The sequence below is a fragment of the Melanotaenia boesemani genome, chromosome 7, assembly GCF_017639745.1.
Source record: "Melanotaenia boesemani isolate fMelBoe1 chromosome 7, fMelBoe1.pri, whole genome shotgun sequence".
NCBI lineage: Eukaryota > Metazoa > Chordata > Actinopteri > Atheriniformes > Melanotaeniidae > Melanotaenia > Melanotaenia boesemani.
Genome location: NC_055688.1, coordinates 12,358,790 through 12,377,749, shown reverse-complemented (window position 1 = coordinate 12,377,749; position 18,960 = coordinate 12,358,790). Strand labels below are relative to the sequence as shown.

General features: G+C 38.1%; 2 protein-coding genes across 4 annotated transcripts; one reads left to right on the top strand and one right to left on the bottom strand.

Moving 5' to 3' along the window:
- The first annotated feature begins 285 nt into the window (after positions 1-285).
- Positions 286-7,363, top strand: fgf2 (fibroblast growth factor 2). Its single transcript, XM_041989794.1, has 3 exons — positions 286-895; positions 3,622-3,725; positions 5,210-7,363. The coding sequence occupies exons 1-3, from the start codon at positions 718-720 to the stop codon at positions 5,393-5,395; spliced, it is 468 nt and encodes a 155-aa protein (XP_041845728.1). The 5' UTR covers positions 286-717; the 3' UTR covers positions 5,396-7,363.
- Positions 4,786-18,946, bottom strand: nudt6 (nudix (nucleoside diphosphate linked moiety X)-type motif 6). Of its 3 annotated transcripts, XM_041989792.1 has the most exons (6): positions 18,846-18,946; positions 18,129-18,258; positions 16,781-16,984; positions 10,329-10,384; positions 6,792-6,846; positions 4,786-6,424 (listed from the first exon to the last, which is right to left on the bottom strand). In XM_041989792.1, exons 1-6 carry the CDS (start codon positions 18,852-18,854, stop codon positions 6,042-6,044), a joined length of 837 nt encoding a protein of 278 aa, XP_041845726.1. In that variant the 5' UTR covers positions 18,855-18,946; the 3' UTR covers positions 4,786-6,041. The 3 variants fall into 3 exon arrangements, with proteins under 3 accessions (XP_041845726.1, XP_041845725.1, XP_041845727.1); XM_041989791.1 differs by lacking the exon at positions 18,846-18,946 and having other exon boundaries at positions 18,129-18,813; XM_041989793.1 differs by lacking the exons at positions 16,781-16,984; positions 18,846-18,946 and having other exon boundaries at positions 18,129-18,818.
- Between the last annotated feature and the right edge of the window lie 14 nt (positions 18,947-18,960).

Below are 18,960 nucleotides of genomic sequence, written 5' to 3'. Positions count from 1 at the left end.
TACCTTATTTTATTCCCCATAAATGTCCCAGAGTGAATCATTGACAAGCTCTTTTTCTTTCTCTGGACTAGATGAATGAAAACACTGGTTCTGTTCACATGGCAGCTGCCTCTGCTGCTGCTCTTGGCTCCCTAAGAGGCCCCAGTGACAGAGTCCAAGCTGCACGTCCTCCTTCCCTGCCCTCCTCTCCTTTCCCAACCTCTGCTGGGCTGGCTGATTAAATTGGCAAGTAATAGTAGGCGTGAGCATTTGTGTGTGTGTGTGTGTGCTGGTGCTCCTAGGGCGCATGCGAACTGAGGCCCAAAGGGGAATGCCTTCCACGCAGATCTAAGCCAGCTGCCCTCCTTTATACACAGCAAAAAGTAGTGGAAGACAACAGGGACCTGCAGATTCCCCTCCTCACCAAAGCCGCTACCAGCTTCACAAACAGCAGACAAGCTACAAATGGTCGATTTTGACATTTGCTGCCCGTTGGAGTCTGTGTGCTTCAGATTCTCTGGACTCAAAGGGCACTTGCTGCCCTGAGAGTGGGAGGGGGTCTCGTCAAGCAAACTGACCTCTAAGGTTAAGTAGAATCAGTTTGTGTGAAGGTCTTTGGAGGAGGAGGAGGAGGAGGAGGAGGGGAGAAAGGAACAGTTAGTGGGAGGCCACGGTGTGGCTCCTGCACTTCTCAAGAAGGAAACGAAGCAGCTGCCAGGAAGCGAGGTAAGCGAGGAGATGGCCACGGGAGAAATAACAACACTTCCATCTTCACCTGAAGACGGCAGCAGCAGCGGCTTTCCTCCTGGAAACTTCAAAGACCCCAAGAGGCTGTACTGTAAAAATGGAGGCTTCTTCTTGAGGGTAAAATCTGACGGGGGAGTAGACGGAATCCGGGAGAAAAACGACCCCCACAGTAAGTACTTCCAGTCTCCTTCTTGCTTTGCACAGTACACAAAGGCTCTTTATGTTTTTAATGTGTAATAAAGGCAGTAAGAGTGAAGCTGAAAAAGAAAAAAATGGAAGAACGATGTGAATTTTCCACCTCACTGAAGTTTATTCTCCACTTATTAGCTCAAGGACTATAATGTGTATAGGCCAACCTCTGGAAAGTGTAATAACGCCAGTTTCTACAGAGGTAGACCTTCTTAATCAGTGGGAACTCTGATGAAGTATGAATGATGTTTTTAGTAAATGTGTTCACCATGCTGAGTCACAGCCGACCTCACGGCTCTCAGCATGCTTCATGTCACACAAGACAGCACCAGAAGCTAAAAGCCACTGAACAAACACTTTCTTATTCAGAAGTAACCATCAGCGTTAATAGTACATAATAGTAAGAATATTATGACAAATAAATGTTTATCTTTTTCACATGAGATGAATAATGTGTCTTCTTCTTCTTCTTCTTTTTTTTTTTTTTTTTTTTTTTAATAACTGTGATGTCCCTTGTGGCCTCTGCCTCACTGATTACTTTCAAGTGTGTGTCCTTAAGTTTCATCAGTGAGTAGTAGGGGAGTGGGGAGTTCACGAAATTAGTTTTTCTTTTTGTAGAGAAACACATGCTTGCCAGGTTTGCTTTAGATAAGGAGTGACATGTCAAGCATGTGTGGCTAAACAAATGCCTGATAGGAATGGTTCAAGGTGGGAAGAGCTGTATTGTTTGTAGACTAGGAAAAAAAACAACTTTTTGTCCCATGAAGATGGGTGTGTTTGTGAAGGAATGTATCCACAGCGAGTTAATAAATTCTGATCATTTAGAATTTAACCCAAATAGTTTCTGTGACCCAAGGTGTGCCACATCAATGGTCCTTTTGTTACTGCTCTGATAGCTCTGCCAACAAACCTGAGAAGTGGTAGTCTGTTAATAAAGATGGGACCTTTCCTCCGTCACGTTTGTGGCCTTTGTAATGCACTTCTCATCCCCAAGCTCTTTAAGGTCACTGTCACCTCAGACTTGTCTTTGTTTAGATCACATTATGGAAGTCGGAAAATCTAGCTGAGTTTTCCTGCAGGACAAAACACAGACATACCTAGTGAACATCAAGCTCACGCAGACCTATTTTTAGAATACCTCATTGATCTATGCTGGTATCTGATTTAACCACAGATTTAGTGTCTATTAGAAGTTTTAATGTAGATGAATTCATGGCAGATCCTGCAATTTAACTTACAAGTTTCCTGCTTATATATAATGCTTTTCATGTTTTTGATGACCCATCGTATGACCCAGACATGTATGGAGTTAGACATTTAAAACCAGTGAAGCTTATTTTCATTCAGTTGTTCAGTTTTTGCTGCTTTCATTGTTATTTTCAGTAGCAAAATCCTCTGTTCATATTTACATTAATTCATTGAGCAGATGCTTTTATTTAAAAGGAGTTGATGTATTGCTAAATTTAGGTCACGTCCACATTTAGGTGTGTTTACTAAATACAAATCTGATTCGATGTGGATGTTTCGTTCACATGGAACCAGCATTTTGGGAGTCTGAAATGCAATATACATACATATATATATAAAATGTAGAAACACTGCTGTTTTGTTTCTCTGTCTACAATCCAAACACTTCAGTCCTGAACCAGTGTCACCATTGCCGCATGTCCTCCTTTACTGTCAAGCCTAAACCCCTCCAGGATGAGTTTCTGTGCAAGCTCCCTGGTTCTGGTGTATTTTTGTGGCAGTGTTACAGTGCCACTTACAGGCTCTGTATATATGCTACAGTGTTTTCACAATTTTTTTTGTCTTTAAGGAAAACTTTTTAAAATAAATTGATATCTCTGTGTGGATTAGTTGCTTGCAAGAAAAAGGAAACTGAAGCAACAACCAGCAAAAAATGACTGAAATTCAACTGGATCTGTGAGTGGTTAATTTTGAAGCAACAGGGACATGATGTGGACTTTGCAGTAGCTTGCTTTGTGAGGTTCTGCCTTGTGGTGGCTTGAAATCACTGGATGTAGATTTATAGTTCCAGTTTGAAGTGAGTAGGGTTATCTATTTGCAGGAATGCAATAAAACATTCAGTGTTTTCATGCTCAGTAATGTGTGTTACTTCAGGAGTAAATTTGTTGTAGTCATGAACAGACAAGCCAAACACTGACTCTAGTCAAGACCTTTTGCCATGTTTGTGTCCTCAGTTGTTTCTTGTCTGTGCTTGAAAAGGGAAAACACAACATTTTGCTATTCTCTGGGGTGCAGTCTGCAGCTTGGCCATTAGATGTCACTAAATGGCAGATACTGGACCTCTAAGTTCCTGTGACTGAAATCAAAATCATTTTAGTCCCAGATGTTTGTGTTTGTCGTTGTGGTATCTCAAATACTAAAGAGCACAGCTGGTGTGTAACTCGAGCTGCTAGTTCTGCTTCGTCCATGAGATCAGATAAAACACTGGCGAGGCTGTTCTAAGTTTGACCAACGATGTGGCCATAAAACATTGTTCATTTACTTTTAAAGGGATCACTGTTTGACTCTGATTTGGAGCAGTAATACAGGACAGAAAATATTCATTCGCTCTTTATATATTTTAGAGACAGATTTGTTAAACAAAGCACTTACTTTTCTCCTTTGATAAAACCCTCCACTGTCATACTACAAATGTTTTCTGTGTACTTGACTTAAATAAACTTTTATCTTTGCCACCAGTAAAGCTCCAACTCCAGGCAACCTCGGTAGGGGAGGTGGTCATCAAAGGAGTGTGTGCAAACCGATATCTGGCGATGAACAAAGATGGACGGCTGTTTGGAGCGGTGAGTGACTCGGATCGTTGTCTTTCTGTTAACAAACGACAACCGTTTCCATTCTGTAAACTCAATAATGCAAGAACTTAATTATGTTGAAAATGACATATCAAATACACAGAATATGTGAAATGTAATTACTGTTAATATCTTAGTGAGATATATTTAAATAAGTAGTATGAACTAAAAGTGCACAAATGTGTAGCAGCCAAAATTTTCATCTGTGCACCTCCTGTTTATTTCAACTATAATTTGAGTCCACATGAGGCATCACTAAGATAAATGAAAGAAGAATTAACAATTTATTACAGCTGCTTCCTTGCCAATGCAATTGTGTTAACTGAGGTTCTTTAAAACAGGCAGGCAGCTGTAATTATAAGCTGAACCAGGCTGTGATAGTTTGTTATTCTGCAGCAGTGTTCATGTGAAGCCGCCTGCAGCGCTGGTCTGCCGCCTCAGCGTTGTTGCTTACAGTGGCCTTAAGAAGTGTGATGTGTTGACGATTCATGAGGTTTCGTGGTTGTGAAGGCTGCCCTCATGTCCATGTAATTAGCAGTAGGCATTTCCTTCTACTAATAAAAAGGCCTTCTCAGACGAGGATAAACATGACTGTGGGGGATATTTATCCTACTTAGATTGTAGACACTTAATGATATTCAAAGTGTAATCTTGCACATCAGTGATCTAAACTGTATCAGATCCTGGCTGGTTGTGTTGCCAAAAGCCTGTAAAAGGACCAAAAAGAAAACAAAAACAACCCTGAGAACTCCACCTACACATTCTTAGTAATAAACCAGAATGTTTGTTAGCTAGCAGCTGTAAATGACACAAGGTGCGCTGTGTGGTCCCTGAAACAAAATGTCTTCTCACTAATGGCTTCATGTCCGTGCAGTCACGGTCACCTAAAACCAGAAATAAAAACAAAAAGCCTCTGATTGGACAGGGTTGTGAAAGCCCAGGAGGAGAGAGATTTTGGCCAGTCGTTCAGTAACTAATGTGTTTTTCATGGACAAAATTAACAGAGGGGATGTGTGGACCAGAAAATAGATCGTAAACACCAAAGGCAAAACACACAAAAAATAACTTTCTGTATTTCCTGCTCCATCAGACATTATTTACATGTTTTTTTTTCCTTGATTATTCAATGATTTAATGGCTGTTCCCTTTCAATTAAACCATTTAAATAAATTAGATTAAAATGTATCCAAACAAAATTAGGCAAATGTCTTTTAGGTTTAGTTTATACATAAATAAATATATCGACTTATATGCAAGTAAAAAGAGAAATAGTGGCATTTTCTGGCCAGTTTTTATTGGTTGGAATTTTGTACACAATTCCCATAAGGGTTTTCTTTCAGTTTTCCCTACATTTCCTTTAGGTTTTGGTTCTGTATTTGGATGACTGCAGATTTAAATCCTCTCTTTTCCACAGTAAATAGCAGCATTAGCATCAGATCACCATTCACTCATGTGATATTGTTCCTTCTCTCCAGAGGCGAGCGACAGACGAGTGCTACTTCTTAGAACGGCTTGAGAGCAACAACTACAACACCTACCGCTCCAGGAAGTATCCGAACATGTACGTGGCGCTGAAGCGGACTGGCCAGTACAAGTCTGGAAACAAAACTGGACCGGGTCAGAAGGCCATTCTTTTCCTTCCCATGTCTGCTAAGTGCTAAGTGGGGGATCTGGTTGTGAGATACCGAAGATGCTGACGAAGATGTGACGGCAATGAAATCAGAGATCCATTAGCATTGCCCAAAATAGCTGTGATGCTCCACTTTTTTATCCTAAAACATGTTTTATTAGTCAGCTTTATTTTTGACTAACAGTCCCAGAGATTCATACCAGGCTGCTTCTAGATAAATCCAGTTTCACTACAATTTCACTACAACTGGTACCTGCCGCTTCAATTACCCCAAAATGAACAAAAGCGGAGAACATTTTCCTTGTTCTACAAACATCGATCTTCCCTCGTGGCTGGCTAGTCTATTAAATAAATATTACTATTCCAGCCAGTTTAGTTTGTTTATGTTAGGCAAACTGTCCCCAAGTTAGTTAACAAGCTACAGCTATCTCAGTCCTGATTATAAAATCTTATTACAGCAGATTTCAGAACAGAATCTTTAAAATTAGTCAAGATCAGCAGTAGTGTCTGAATGTGGCCCTCAAAAATAAACCAATTAAAACAGCAGTAATAAAACTGCGATAGACCTCTAAATGCATGACCTCTAAAAACCTGCAGCTTCACACGTTTTAAAAGTAACAGTCCATATATAAATAGTTTAAATATGAGCATTCACAGCCTTAAATTGTGATGGCTCCCTATGATCTTAGCGCTGCAGGGAGCTGTCTGTGGTACAGCTGGTAGAACATCCCGGAGTAAATGGCGGGGAGCTCCTCCATGGTGAGGTCGATCTTGTCGAAGCCGTGCTCCAGACCGTGGAGCAGCAGCCTGGCGATGCGTGAGGTGATGGGAGTGGTGCTGCTGGTCCTGGCCAGCTCGCTGAGGTCCAGCCACTCGCAGCGCAGACACTCCTGAGTGCAGAAGTTGATCTCGTAGGTGAGCGGGCTCAGGCGGCAGATGATGTACATGTCTGACATGCCGAAGGCGCCAGGATGGTTGTGCTGCTGCCGGATGCTGAGCAGAGATCTGAACTCGGATCGAACGCCGGTCTCCTCAAAAACTTCACGAACAGCAGTGGCGCCTGACAAAAACAAACCAACCAAAAAAAAAAAAAAAGATTCTGGATATAAAGAATATATTTATACTCATTTTTGTCAAACTGACTACTCTCCAAGTGTGGGGAAAAGGGAAACTACATATATTTTTTGTATAAACATGTTTGACGCTGCTTTTTGAGGTGGATCTTGTCCATATTTATAGCTGCTTTTAACATATTAAAAACGGGGAATGGAAGCAGGAGAGATCGCATAAACACCATGTGCCTGGTCCCTGTACTTTTGTACAGTTCAAATGAATGTAATGTGTCATCTTTAAGTGCATTATTATGCTCAAATAATTAATTTAGATGTACTGTATTAGTTCTTTGCTGATTTCAGTGTGACACTCACCGATATTTTCTCCTGGATCCGACAAACCACCGGGGAATTTCCAGGCATTCTTTGTCTGAAATTCAAGAGCAAAGTTAAACTTTAATGCGAGTTGTGATCAATGGCACTACTACAAACTCATCTGTAACAAATATTCTGTACACTGCAACAATGTCTGTTTTACTGAGAGAAAACGTAAGTCACTCGTTTTTTTCTGACTTGTTTTTGTCTTTTTTTTTTTTAAAGATGACCTTTAGTCAAGCTAATAATTACACATGAAGAGTAAGTTAATCTAGTTTTAGGTTTAATGCCTCACTCTTGGGGACTTTAACTGCGGTGAAATGAGACTACAAAAACTGTTTCACCACTTAATGATATTTAATAACTATGCTGCTGGTTAAATTATGAAGTCTATGTGTAAATATATTTTTATAGTTTCTTAACAATTGTTAAATGCTATGCTCTATTTTTCTTAGTAAGAAACACAGATGCACTATGCCTTGTTTCCATGTAAAGTTAATAAAAATTGAATATTTTTTGGAGTTGTTTATATAATGTGCTAGTAGAAAGAAATACAATATTTGCAACTCTAATTGTTGTGGTTCCTGGCTATTGTGAAGTGTTTGTAAGATATCAACCAGGAAATTATAAGTAAATATCACTACGCCATGGTTAGATTAAAAAGAATTAAGCATGGCATTCAGCTCCAGATGGATGACATTCTTTCTGTCCACTGGGGATCTGTCAGTGATTCATTTCTGGAAGTTGTAACCCTTCATGAGGTCTGAACTGGCTCGACCTGCCAGAGATTTTACTGCCAACGGGCCAGACTATTAAAAACTCCATTTCCAGTAAACCGCTTGATGGGGAGGAAAAGAAGAGATAAAATAGCCCCGACACTTCCAGGCCACTTAATGTTTTTTTCCGCTTCTGGACAAAAGCCATAAAGATTACAGACTTTAAAAGTTTCCTGGCTATGATACTTGTTAAATGATGTGTGCAGTAACGTGCATCTAACTGGACTGGAGGAAGATTTGAGTGGAGCCTTTTTATGTCATTTTGATAGCTATATTTTTAAGAGCACATATGCTTTATGCACTTTGAAATTTTTCTCCACTCCTTTAAAAGGTTTTTATAACATTTCACACAGCTTCTAAGCTACTGTAAATGTCTCATTTGTAGTCCGGGAGTATGCTTTAAAAAAAAAAAAAAAAACTCTCGTCATCATTTTCTGATCTCATTTCATGAGGTGAAAAAAAAAGAAAACAATTTGTAAGGACGTAAGAGAAGATGACTACACTTACTACAGATGTTTAATAAGCATTCTACAAAATGTGCTTTAGATAAGTTGTCTGATTTAGCTTATGTAACATAAGACTACAAGTATAATATAATAAAAAATATTTTTATCAATAGGGCTCTGTGATTAATCGATAAAATCGATTAATTAAATTTTCCGTTTATGACAATTTGTTTTTATGAAAATCTGGATTTTTTCCCCCTCTTTTATATGCACCGAAACACTCTCCTTGGGCTTCCATAGTTAACTGCGGGCACAGTCCTCCCTCCATACCAGAAAGGTGTTTGTCTGAAAGCACTAACAGTTATACAGTGAAGTGAGCCATCACGCTCACCTGGAATTTAGCTTTGCATATAACTGAGGTGAGAAATTCTGCTCTCTTCGAGATGCAGAAGACAACTTCAGCCCACAAACTCTTGTTAAGAGGGAAATTTTTTTCCACAGTGGATCCCGTAAGGTAAAAATCCAGATGGAAAGAAATCACAGATGCAGTTGTGTTGCACATCTCTATGCAAGATATGAAGCCGTTTATACGATGGAAAAATGATGTTATTTACCTTCTTTGCTGTCAGTCATTCATATAAATAAAGAAATAAAAACACATTTTGCATGCAAAAATATATTTTAATAGGATTAATAGATTTTTAAAAAAAGCAAAAATAAATCTGAAATTCTATTTTTAGGCCATATCGCCTGCCCTATCTCTACCAATACTAACTATTTAACAGGAAAGAAAAGAAGACAAAAGTAGAAGAGCGTGTTGTGATAGGCTGCTTACACTCACTGTCCTCGTATTTATCCACAGAGTATAAATATATTGATATTTAAATCAATGGATAAATGTCACTTGGACAGTTACAGTCCTAAGGAGTTATGAGATAAAATTATCTCCTTTTTGTCATGAATGATACTCCAGTGTTTCCAGTGGTAACAGGAAATGTAGGGGGGGTACTATCAAACCAAACCCTAGAATAATGTTCTTTTATTCAATGACATCATGATGTACCATATTTATATATTGCTTGCTGAATAGCTAGTTTGGCACATCGCAAATAAAGAATGACAATCTGCCTGTCACTCTGCCACTTTAAGTCAGTCCGCCAGCTGTCCAATCAGAGGGCTTTTTGAGGGGGCGGACCTGTCTTAAAGAGACAGGAGCTAAAACAGAGTTTCACACAGAAGGTTAGAGAAGCACATGATTGATGTACAATATGAGGCAAACATTCTTTATTTAAAAAAAAAACAAAACAAAAAAAAACTAAGAATCACTATGATCATAATTTGGGCTCTTTAAGTACACTCACTTCAAAAACATGGTGGTATTTGCTACACTTCCAAATGATATTTAATAGTTTGCTTTTACTTTCCTGAAGTTTTAAAACAATTTCTCCTTAATCCAATGCAGGTTAACAAATAGTAATTAGTGTGATAAACCCTGACATTTTTCATGCATGTCAAGCCCCTGGCATCAGAACTGTAATATCTTCTGTTGTGATATTAAGGCAGCCATTATTGTTGTCATTTTCCGCTATTTCTGACTCAGATTTTTGCCATTTTATTGCTCTTTGACAAAGAATGAATGTTTGCAGATGGTTCTTTTTAATTCAATGTTGCAACCAAAGACCATTTTCAGTATCTGTGGAGCTATGAAACTCTCACAATGTGCCAAATATTTAATATTCACGTTATGTCTCATGTATTGTCGAATAAGAAATCTTAAAAAAAAAAACATTTTTCCATCACTTCTCTAGATTGGCAAAGACCTTATCTGAGTTGTTGCCACAAGGCTGGATAGAAATGGTTTCAAAAGAGATCAGCTATATTTCAACATCAGAAAAGAGTTGAGCTCTATGACAACTGACAGCAACACACACACACACACACACACACACGGTTGTTTGTTTAACATTCAGCTCATGTTTGCTGTAGTTTAACTAAAGCTGCTTAAAGCTCCATTATAAGTGTGAGAGGAGTTTTTAGAAATGGATGCAACACACAGGTCACTAAATAAATCAAATTAGTCACCAACATATTCAGCAGTAATAGGACATCTGAGGCCACATATGTAATGTATCCAAGTACTCATAACTACGTCTCTGTGATTTTAGATTCTGAAGTTTTCATCTCATTATCTCACCGTTACAACCTTCTTTTATCTACTTGTACAGCAACATTAAAAAGGAATATACATCTTTATCATACTTAATTTAAGGGACGAAGAAGAAAGCACATCATATTCAAACATGTTGCACATGTACCTTATTTTTATCCTGGACGACAAGAACTTTTCCAGTGGACTCGTCGACAACTGCACCTGGACAAAATAATAAACTAATAAGATGTTGATTATACATATTATGTTACGGATCTTAATAAGTGAAATGAAATTAAAAATGCTTTCTCAATCCCCTGGAGAAAAATCAGAATGCTGTAGTAGTGTTTTAGAAATGGTTAAGTGTCTACCACAGGCTACCACAGATAAACAGGAACATTTTAGGAATCAAGATTTTATTCGCGCTTGCGTAGGGACTAATTCCTGTGTCCCAAACAGGAAGACAGAAAAACAGGATGAGGTGGCACAAAACAGAAATAAGAAGTCCTCACACTGACATGACATCTGTAGAGATGACAGCTTCAGCACAATTTCTGATTTGGCGTACTCTTTAATCCACCAGTCACAAAAATAAGGTCAGCTGCTTTGACGTAAATATGGCCATAATATTTCTTAAAAACTTCAGTCTGTACATCACTGTAGAAGTTATAAGGGAATATATTGATAACATTCCCATCTTTATCAGATCACCAAAAGGCTGTACTATTTAGCAAGGATGAAGTTTTAGAAGCCATCAATGATATCAAAGGAGGTAAAGCTCCAGGTCCAGACGGCTTTTGCTGATATTTTTATAAGACATTTTGCAAGTTTTTAGCTGACCCTCTCACAAATATGTATTTAGATTGCTTAAACAAGGGCTGCCTCTCCTCTTCTTTAAACCTTGCCCACATTTCTGTGATTTTGAAGAGAAATAAGCCTTCAGATTGTTGTGAGTCTCACAGACCAATTACTATGATTTCATTTGACAGGAAACTGCTTTCAAAACTTTTTGAAGGTGTTTGGAGAGTTTGCTTCCAATCCTTATAAATCTTGATCAGACAGGTTTCATTCATGGCCATTATTCTTCTACCAATGTCAAGAGGCTTCTAAGTATTCTACACTTCTGAGAAAAAAAACAAAAAAACAAACAAAAAAAAAACAAACAAAAAAAAAAAAAAATGGAAAGAATTGGCTATCTCTACTGATGCCAAAAAGGCCTTCGACAGGTTCTGTATGCTGATGACATTCTCCTGTTTGTGTCAGCTCCTGGATTATCTATAACATCTACCTTTAATATGCTGAGGGAAAGTCTATACGAGATGCTTCATAGATTGAATTTAACACCAGTTGTTTAGCATAAAATAGATAGCACAGTATCTCATTTCTGCATAATGTGTAAATCAGACATGGGGACCTACAGTATTTCCACTGTTTTTGGGAATGAAAACTTATCTCTAGATTGTGGACTAACATTGCCAAAACAAACTGTGAGAATTTTAGATCCAAGTGTTTTTCTTGCTAGCCTTCCCTCAAAGGTACTACAGCTTCTTGCATCAAAATACATACTTAATTGCCGAAAAGTGTATTCTATTCAACTGGATTGAAGAGAGCCCAACTACATGGTATAAAGAGATGTTTAATATTCTCTCCCACATGAAAAACTGGCTGCAATCACAAAAGGACAGTTTGTTTCTGACAATATGGACCCCTTCATAAACTATTTACCAAAAGATTTTAAGGTTTTCTATGAGAAGGTTATTAAGTACGACCAAACCTCTTTCATAATCATAGCCTTCATTCATAATATTTATCAGCTACCCTTCATTTCTTTATACACAGTATTAATCTTCCACCACTTTATGCTGGTGCATGTAATGGAATGTGGACGCTTTTCATGATGTGGAAACAATGTTTTTTTTCTAAGTTTGTTGTTTTTTACTCTTATTCAATTTTTTTGTGTACTGTGTGGCTATCATTGTTGGATCGGGGTATGTGGTGGGTATTACATTTTATGTCGATTCTTGTGTAAACTTAGTTTACAAAAAAACTCAACATGTTTATATTATATTTTATACATATATATACACATATATACACATATATATATATATACACATATATATATATACACATATATATATATATATATATATATATATATATATATATATATATATATATATATATAAAATCATACAATACAGAATAAATACAATTCCAGCAGAACTAAATGAACTCATGAACTCTGACATTTTACAAAAATAGGGGTGAAAAAAAATAGTCTGGAGCAAAAACTAAATTTTTCTCTTTGTAAAGCGAAACAGACACACAGTGACTCAGCTCTATTTGAGAATGATGCGGTTGTCTCACTTTAACATTTAATGTTTTGCTGGTAGTGACTAAGAGAGGCAGTTATGTGCTTCTGTTGACAGTTCAAGAGGAGGAGGAAAGAAAACGGGCCACTTTCATTTCCGGTGGCTCTGTCTGACCGACCAGGACAGACTTCTTTAGATGAATGCCACAGTCATGTAAATAGGGATGAGGTGTCTTAAAGCTTGACTTGGACTTCGAAGTGGAAACTGACATCATCCCAGGACCCTGTTCCAAATGGCGCAGTAGCAGGCCTGGTTTCTGCGATGGGAGGCTATTATTAAAAAACCCTCAGCCCAAGAAACAGGAAAAAAGGAATTAAGAGTATGAACCAAAAAGCCACGAAGGCTGTGAGCTCTGTAATAGAATAAAACTAGTGATTGCTCAGGTATAGCAGGACAATGAGCCAGAAAAAATATCTGACATAGTAGGTCATATTTGATTATTCAACTATGTTGTGCAGCAATTATGAGTTCAATGTACTGTTTATTGACTTTCTTCTTCACTGAGCTATTACCCAGAGTAGCTTTTAGTGCAATCATAGTAGAAGACACATGCTACAAAGTGGAGAATTAGTACTGAAAAAAATAAGATATAATCCAAAATACTTTATAATTGTTTATATTTTTAAAATTTACAACCTGATGCATAACAACTATATCCACAAAAGAAGAAAAAAATCCTCACGGTTTATTGGAACAATGGTGAATTAACATATATGACAACAGCTACATTTCCATGAGCACTTTTGATCCAAATGAACGTCCAATCAGAATAAAACTGCTTCATGTAAACATATCAGCTGATCCGACTGGCCTCGATCGGAAAGAATTTTGAATCTGGTTGAGACGAGTGGTTAAAACGTTGTCATGAACGGATCAGCAGGAAAAAATAACTGTGTATACACTCATTCTGATCGTTTCTGTGGTTGTATGTTGTTTCTGTGCATGCTTGAACCACGTGGGGGTTATGTGATGTAAAGAGTCTCAGGGAAGACTTGAACAATGGTGGCAGCAAAAAGAGAACAGGACTGTGGCGGATACAACATTTTTGTTTGAAACTGAAAGAGTTAATGATTATTGCGCACTAGTGGGTATGTACATGTCAAAAGTGTTACGATCATATTAATGCTGTCCATCACGTACATATCATGATCAAGTTATCTAGCATCTATGTAAACATGTCAGCTGGAATCTCTGATCAGACTGATTTCAGTGGGACAGATGAAATATTTGTCCATGTAAACGTACAGCTAGTGTCCTGTTAACCTTCATTTGGGTGAACACAGGATATTCATACTTGGTCAACTTCAGATGATGAGGTAATGGACGTGTAGTTTTTGTGTCTACCCTGAGAGTATGTGTGATGCTGATTATGATAAATGAATAGGAAACTTAATTTTTGCCATGCTGCTACTCACTGGTGTGAGATTTTTTTGTTGGTGTGCAAGGAAGCTAGGATTAGAATGATGTGAATGTTGCAATCAGCATATTCCCATCTAATCAGTTCAGGCGGTGCAGACTTCTTTATGAGCTAAATAATGTGTGTGTGGAGCACTTCCTGTGGATGTCAATGCACTGTGCATTTAATGAACAGTCCTCAGATATTCCAAGCAACTACTAAAGACAAGTCTGCAGACGAATTCTCATAAGTTTTATTAAAGGAAAAATAGACCGATCAGCTAATTAATCAGGCCAGGTTTTTTAAGACAAGTGCACAAACATCTGCATTGCAAATAGCCTTGTCATTGAGACTGTAGTGGGATCTTTTGGCAATTCAAAATGCCATACTGGTCAACCTTAATTAAACCTGGACACAAATGCATATCTGCAATTGCACATGCAAGTGCTTTTCTCTTTTCCCAAAAATCTTTACTTGGATGTGTAAGTGAAACAATTTGTGAGAGGACTTGATGTGTCCGGCTTCACTTGTGTTACACTGACTGTATTTCCACTGCAACACAAAATAGTTTACCTGAAACCCTACAGAGGCACCAGTGAGAAGGGAAAAGCTGATCTTCAATCCACTCTAACACATCTGCAAGGAAGTAATAAACTGAAATGAAGCTGTTACCTTAAAGTACAGAGAAGTGTGTTGATATGAGCTTCACAGATAAAGCTGACAAATCCAGGGCAACAAAAAGACCTCAGCAGCTTCACAGATTTACCTGTATTTTTTTTAAACAATTTCTAAGGTTTTTAAGCAGTTTAAAAGCTTTACAACTCATCACCTTTAACTCACAGCACACACTTCTACCATATTTGTACTGACTATGAGAAAGGTGTTTTGAAAATGAAAACAATAAGATTCCATGCTACTGCTTTGAAATAAGACAGATATTTATGGACATTCTCACGTAGACTTCTACTTTGTGTGTATATTTGTCTGTGTGTGTGTGTGTGTGTTTTTTCCTCTCAATTTTGGGAAAATAATCAAGTGTCAAGGACAGCACTCACACACCAGCAGAGTATCTAAACAGCTGAGTATTTCAGATTCCAAAGCTCAGTTTCATCATTAAACAGCAGTTTTGTTGTGACTGAAGCTATCTGGCAACACAGAGGGAGTTTCAGAGCGCCATATCTCTGGGAAGGATGCTCTGGACATGTCCTGACATGCTTTAAGCATATTTACTTTTGTGAAAAGGTGTAAATGGTATTCTGCCCTCTGCTGGATGAAAGCACACAGAGAAGATAACCTCTTTTCTTTTACTTTCTTCTTTCCACATTCACACATGTGATGGGATTATTTGCTTTTATGAAAAGGAAATGAGTGAAATATAAAAAAAAACTGTATAACTACAGTTACATAAAATTCTATAGTCTGTAAAAATAACTCTATAAATTTTAACAGGATTAAGGCAGTTGCTGATGTTGCTGGACTTTTGTAAACTGGCGCTCTGTATTAGGCCTGGTACACACATAACCATTTTTTTAATCTTATGAGATTTTTTATCTGGTCGAGACCTCACATGTGAAGATAAAAAAATCAGTTTTGATCGTACTGTGTGTGGTGTGCTCCAAAAATGTAATCACAATACAACACACACACATAAAGATGCTGTCCAGCAACTCATGTACAATCTAGTCCTCTGAGCCAGACAAACGTTGAAACGTAGAAGAAGAACCATAGCAACAACCAACAAAAAACGAAGAAGAAGAAGGAACATAGTAATAATCGGAAAACACAGGATACAGCATGGAAGGGGATAGGACGAGGGAATGATGGTGGTCTTGGGACTATTGTTAACAGTCAAATAGAAGCCAGAACTGAAAAAAATAACAGACAGGAGACGGCGTGAACATGGACTTTATTTACTTCCTTGTTAGCCAGCCAGCTCGCTCTCTGATTGGTTACATTCGGCACCACCACGCAGTCGCAGTGCACGCGTCGCCGTCGTTCTTCAGAAATCGGTTCTGAAATATTAAACATATTCAATGTTCCCAATTGTCAGATACGACCCGTTTCGGAGAGGATTATCAGGACAAATCGGCTTGTAACCAACCACAGACCATATGATGACTGGACAGGTAAATCTCACAATGGTCGGGCATTTGCTGTCCGAGGTCAGGAAGAGGCAAAATCGGGAAAAAACAGCCCAAAAATCATTATGTGTGTACCAGGCAGCTACTTTTTTTTCAGTTGCCATCTATGAGGACATTCACTGACCAAGACTTTAAAGTAGCACTATAGAACTTTATGATCTTAAAAATGTGCATTTCTGACTCGTTGGGATGGCACAGTAACATTTATTATGTACATTCCTGGAGCTGTCATTTCCCAGCAGCATTCCAAAGCAGGAAGGTGCACTCTGTGGGAAACTTGATTTCTCTGGGATGTTGCATCACTTCACAGCAGCAGTTTGATATACAGCGTCGCATTACATCCAAACAACTGGATATCAACACACTGGCTGTTTTGAATGTGCATCATGACTGAGAAATCCAAGAGGAAATATCAGAGGAAGTAAGAAAGAGAGGAAGGGACAGAGCCAGGGACAAGACAAGAGACAACATCTGACTGACTTTTACTAGCTGGAGAGAGCTCAGAGTAGAGGTAGGATGAAAGATGGACGCCAAATTAGCTGTTGTGAGGGGCACATTACTAAGTAAATCTGCCTAAGTTCAGTAGCGTGGTTTTATGTTGCCTTGGAAAACCTTCTATGTTAAGAAAGATGGACTTCAGGCAAGATTTTCTCTGTCGTAACCATTTCAAATGATTGAAAATATATTTTTGGATATAATTCTTTACCTGCTACTCCAACTTGGTGAGTAGCAAACCCTGGAAGCCTGCTTTCCCCTTCCCCCAGCCAGAGAGCCAGCATGGCGTGGTCACTTTTGGTGTGATGGAAGGTGAAGCCATGAGTGGAGGCGGCAGCAGCACATCGACTCAGTGAGATGGGTACTCGTAACCACACTGCCACCTTCCCCTCTGCTTTCCACTGGTTTAAAGAATCTGTGGAGTTCAGACATCAGTCAAAAGCATCCAGACATCCAGAAAGGTCTTCTTAAATAATGATGTACAAACAAAAGAGAAGTATGCCAAATATAAAGCATTATTAAAAATGTGAGATTTTAACTGGATTCTTTGGTTTTAACTGGATTTTTTTTTATGTTAATCTAATTAAAATAAATATGAAATACGAGATTAGAAATGACAGATGGAGGTGAAATTTAAAACAAATTTAGCTATTCCTTTGATCCATTAACTGAATGAAAAATGTAAATAACTTATCAGTGACTCTTTAACTGATCTCTAAATCAGTTTGCCTTTACACAACTTTTATTTAAAAGTTGAAGAGATATTTTTTAAAGCATCTTTAGTCATTTTGAATCCAGACCCAGATTAAGACAGCTGGTCATCGTGTCATTTAAGCAGAAATCTGGATAAATAGTCTTGTTCTTAGTTTGTCTTGTGTATAAAATGTGCCTTGCCTAGTCTTTCAGCAACACCTTAAAATAAATGTTGCTGGCTCTCGGGTCATTTTTGCATTGCATTCCCAGAATTATATAAAAACCTCCAAATAATCTTTCAAAGATGAAAAGTGGTCGGGACATTAAGACTCGGATAAATAACTGTATAGATGTATACATACACCTATATATTCCCATGAGGGTCATTGAAGTAATATAAATTAAAGCAAAAAATATGGCTGTCCATTAATAAAATTGATCTCAAAGACTATATATTGTCATTTAAGCGCAAACAAGACTTATTGTAATTATTTTGAGACATGTGTTATACTTATACTTATAGAATATAATTTTCAACTCATAATAACTTGGGGAAAGAAGCAGCCATTTATACATCTCTAGTATACAGCTAAATGACCTCTATGGATGTATTACATCAGTGGTTCCCAGTCCTGGTCCATAAGGTTCCACTATCCTGCAGGTATTAGTTGGGTCCCTGCTGCAACACACCTGATTCAAATTAAACTGATCTCTGCCAAACTCTGCACAAGTCTGCTATTTGAGTCAAGTGTATTGAATCGGAAAAGCATCCCTGTAGAAAGTCTGTTATGTACCTGCATGACAGAACACTGACTGCTCAGCGGTTGCAGCAGGTTAATGATTTGACCTGCTCAGCGTCAACAAACCTTGCAATAATCTGCTGAATGAATTTTCGCTGATGTCCGCAGGCAGTCCGATCTCACCAAGGTTGACTGTCACCCCACCGAACCGGTCCACTTTGCCTGTCAGAGCGCTGGTCCCCTCTGCTTTCTGTAGCTGAGAGCAGACGATAGCGCAGGAAAAGGCACTAACTGGTGTGCGCGAGGAAGACAGTTTACAACAAAACTGTCTTCTCACGAGCGGCGAAAATCTGGACACGAAGGCACAACCAGCCATCTTCCAGCAGACCCAGAAGTAACCGTTTAAAAGCTAAATATGTTCAGTTAACAGCCGGTGTGTGCTCATGGTGTCCTGTACAGTTACGTAAAAGTCCACACGGGAAATTGCATAAATACCGTAATGATCAGTTTAAAAGATGCTAGCTAGTAGCCTACCCCAGATTTGTATCACAGAAACGCTAATTTATGTCAATTATCATTTTAAAACCTATTTGCTACGATGCACTTTACCGTCAAAGGATCTTAATAAAACAATTTTCAATTCGGCTTTAAATTATTTAAACCAGCAAAATAATTTAGATGCAATATTCCCATTTTTACCATCAGCTATTGCTCTAATGTCGCTAAAATCCAAACCAAGGAAGCTAACAAAACTCTAAAGTAACCAAATACTTTACAAAAACGTAGTTGGCTTATTAGAATAATGTCGAATATAGGTTTGAGTCATATAACAGATTTACACACCTGAAACATGTTTGATTTTGATATCCATCGGTCAACGACTGAGAAACTTTTAAAAAATAAGTTGATTTTCTATGTAATTTTGCTCAACTTATTTTCAAAGCTGGATGCCTAAACA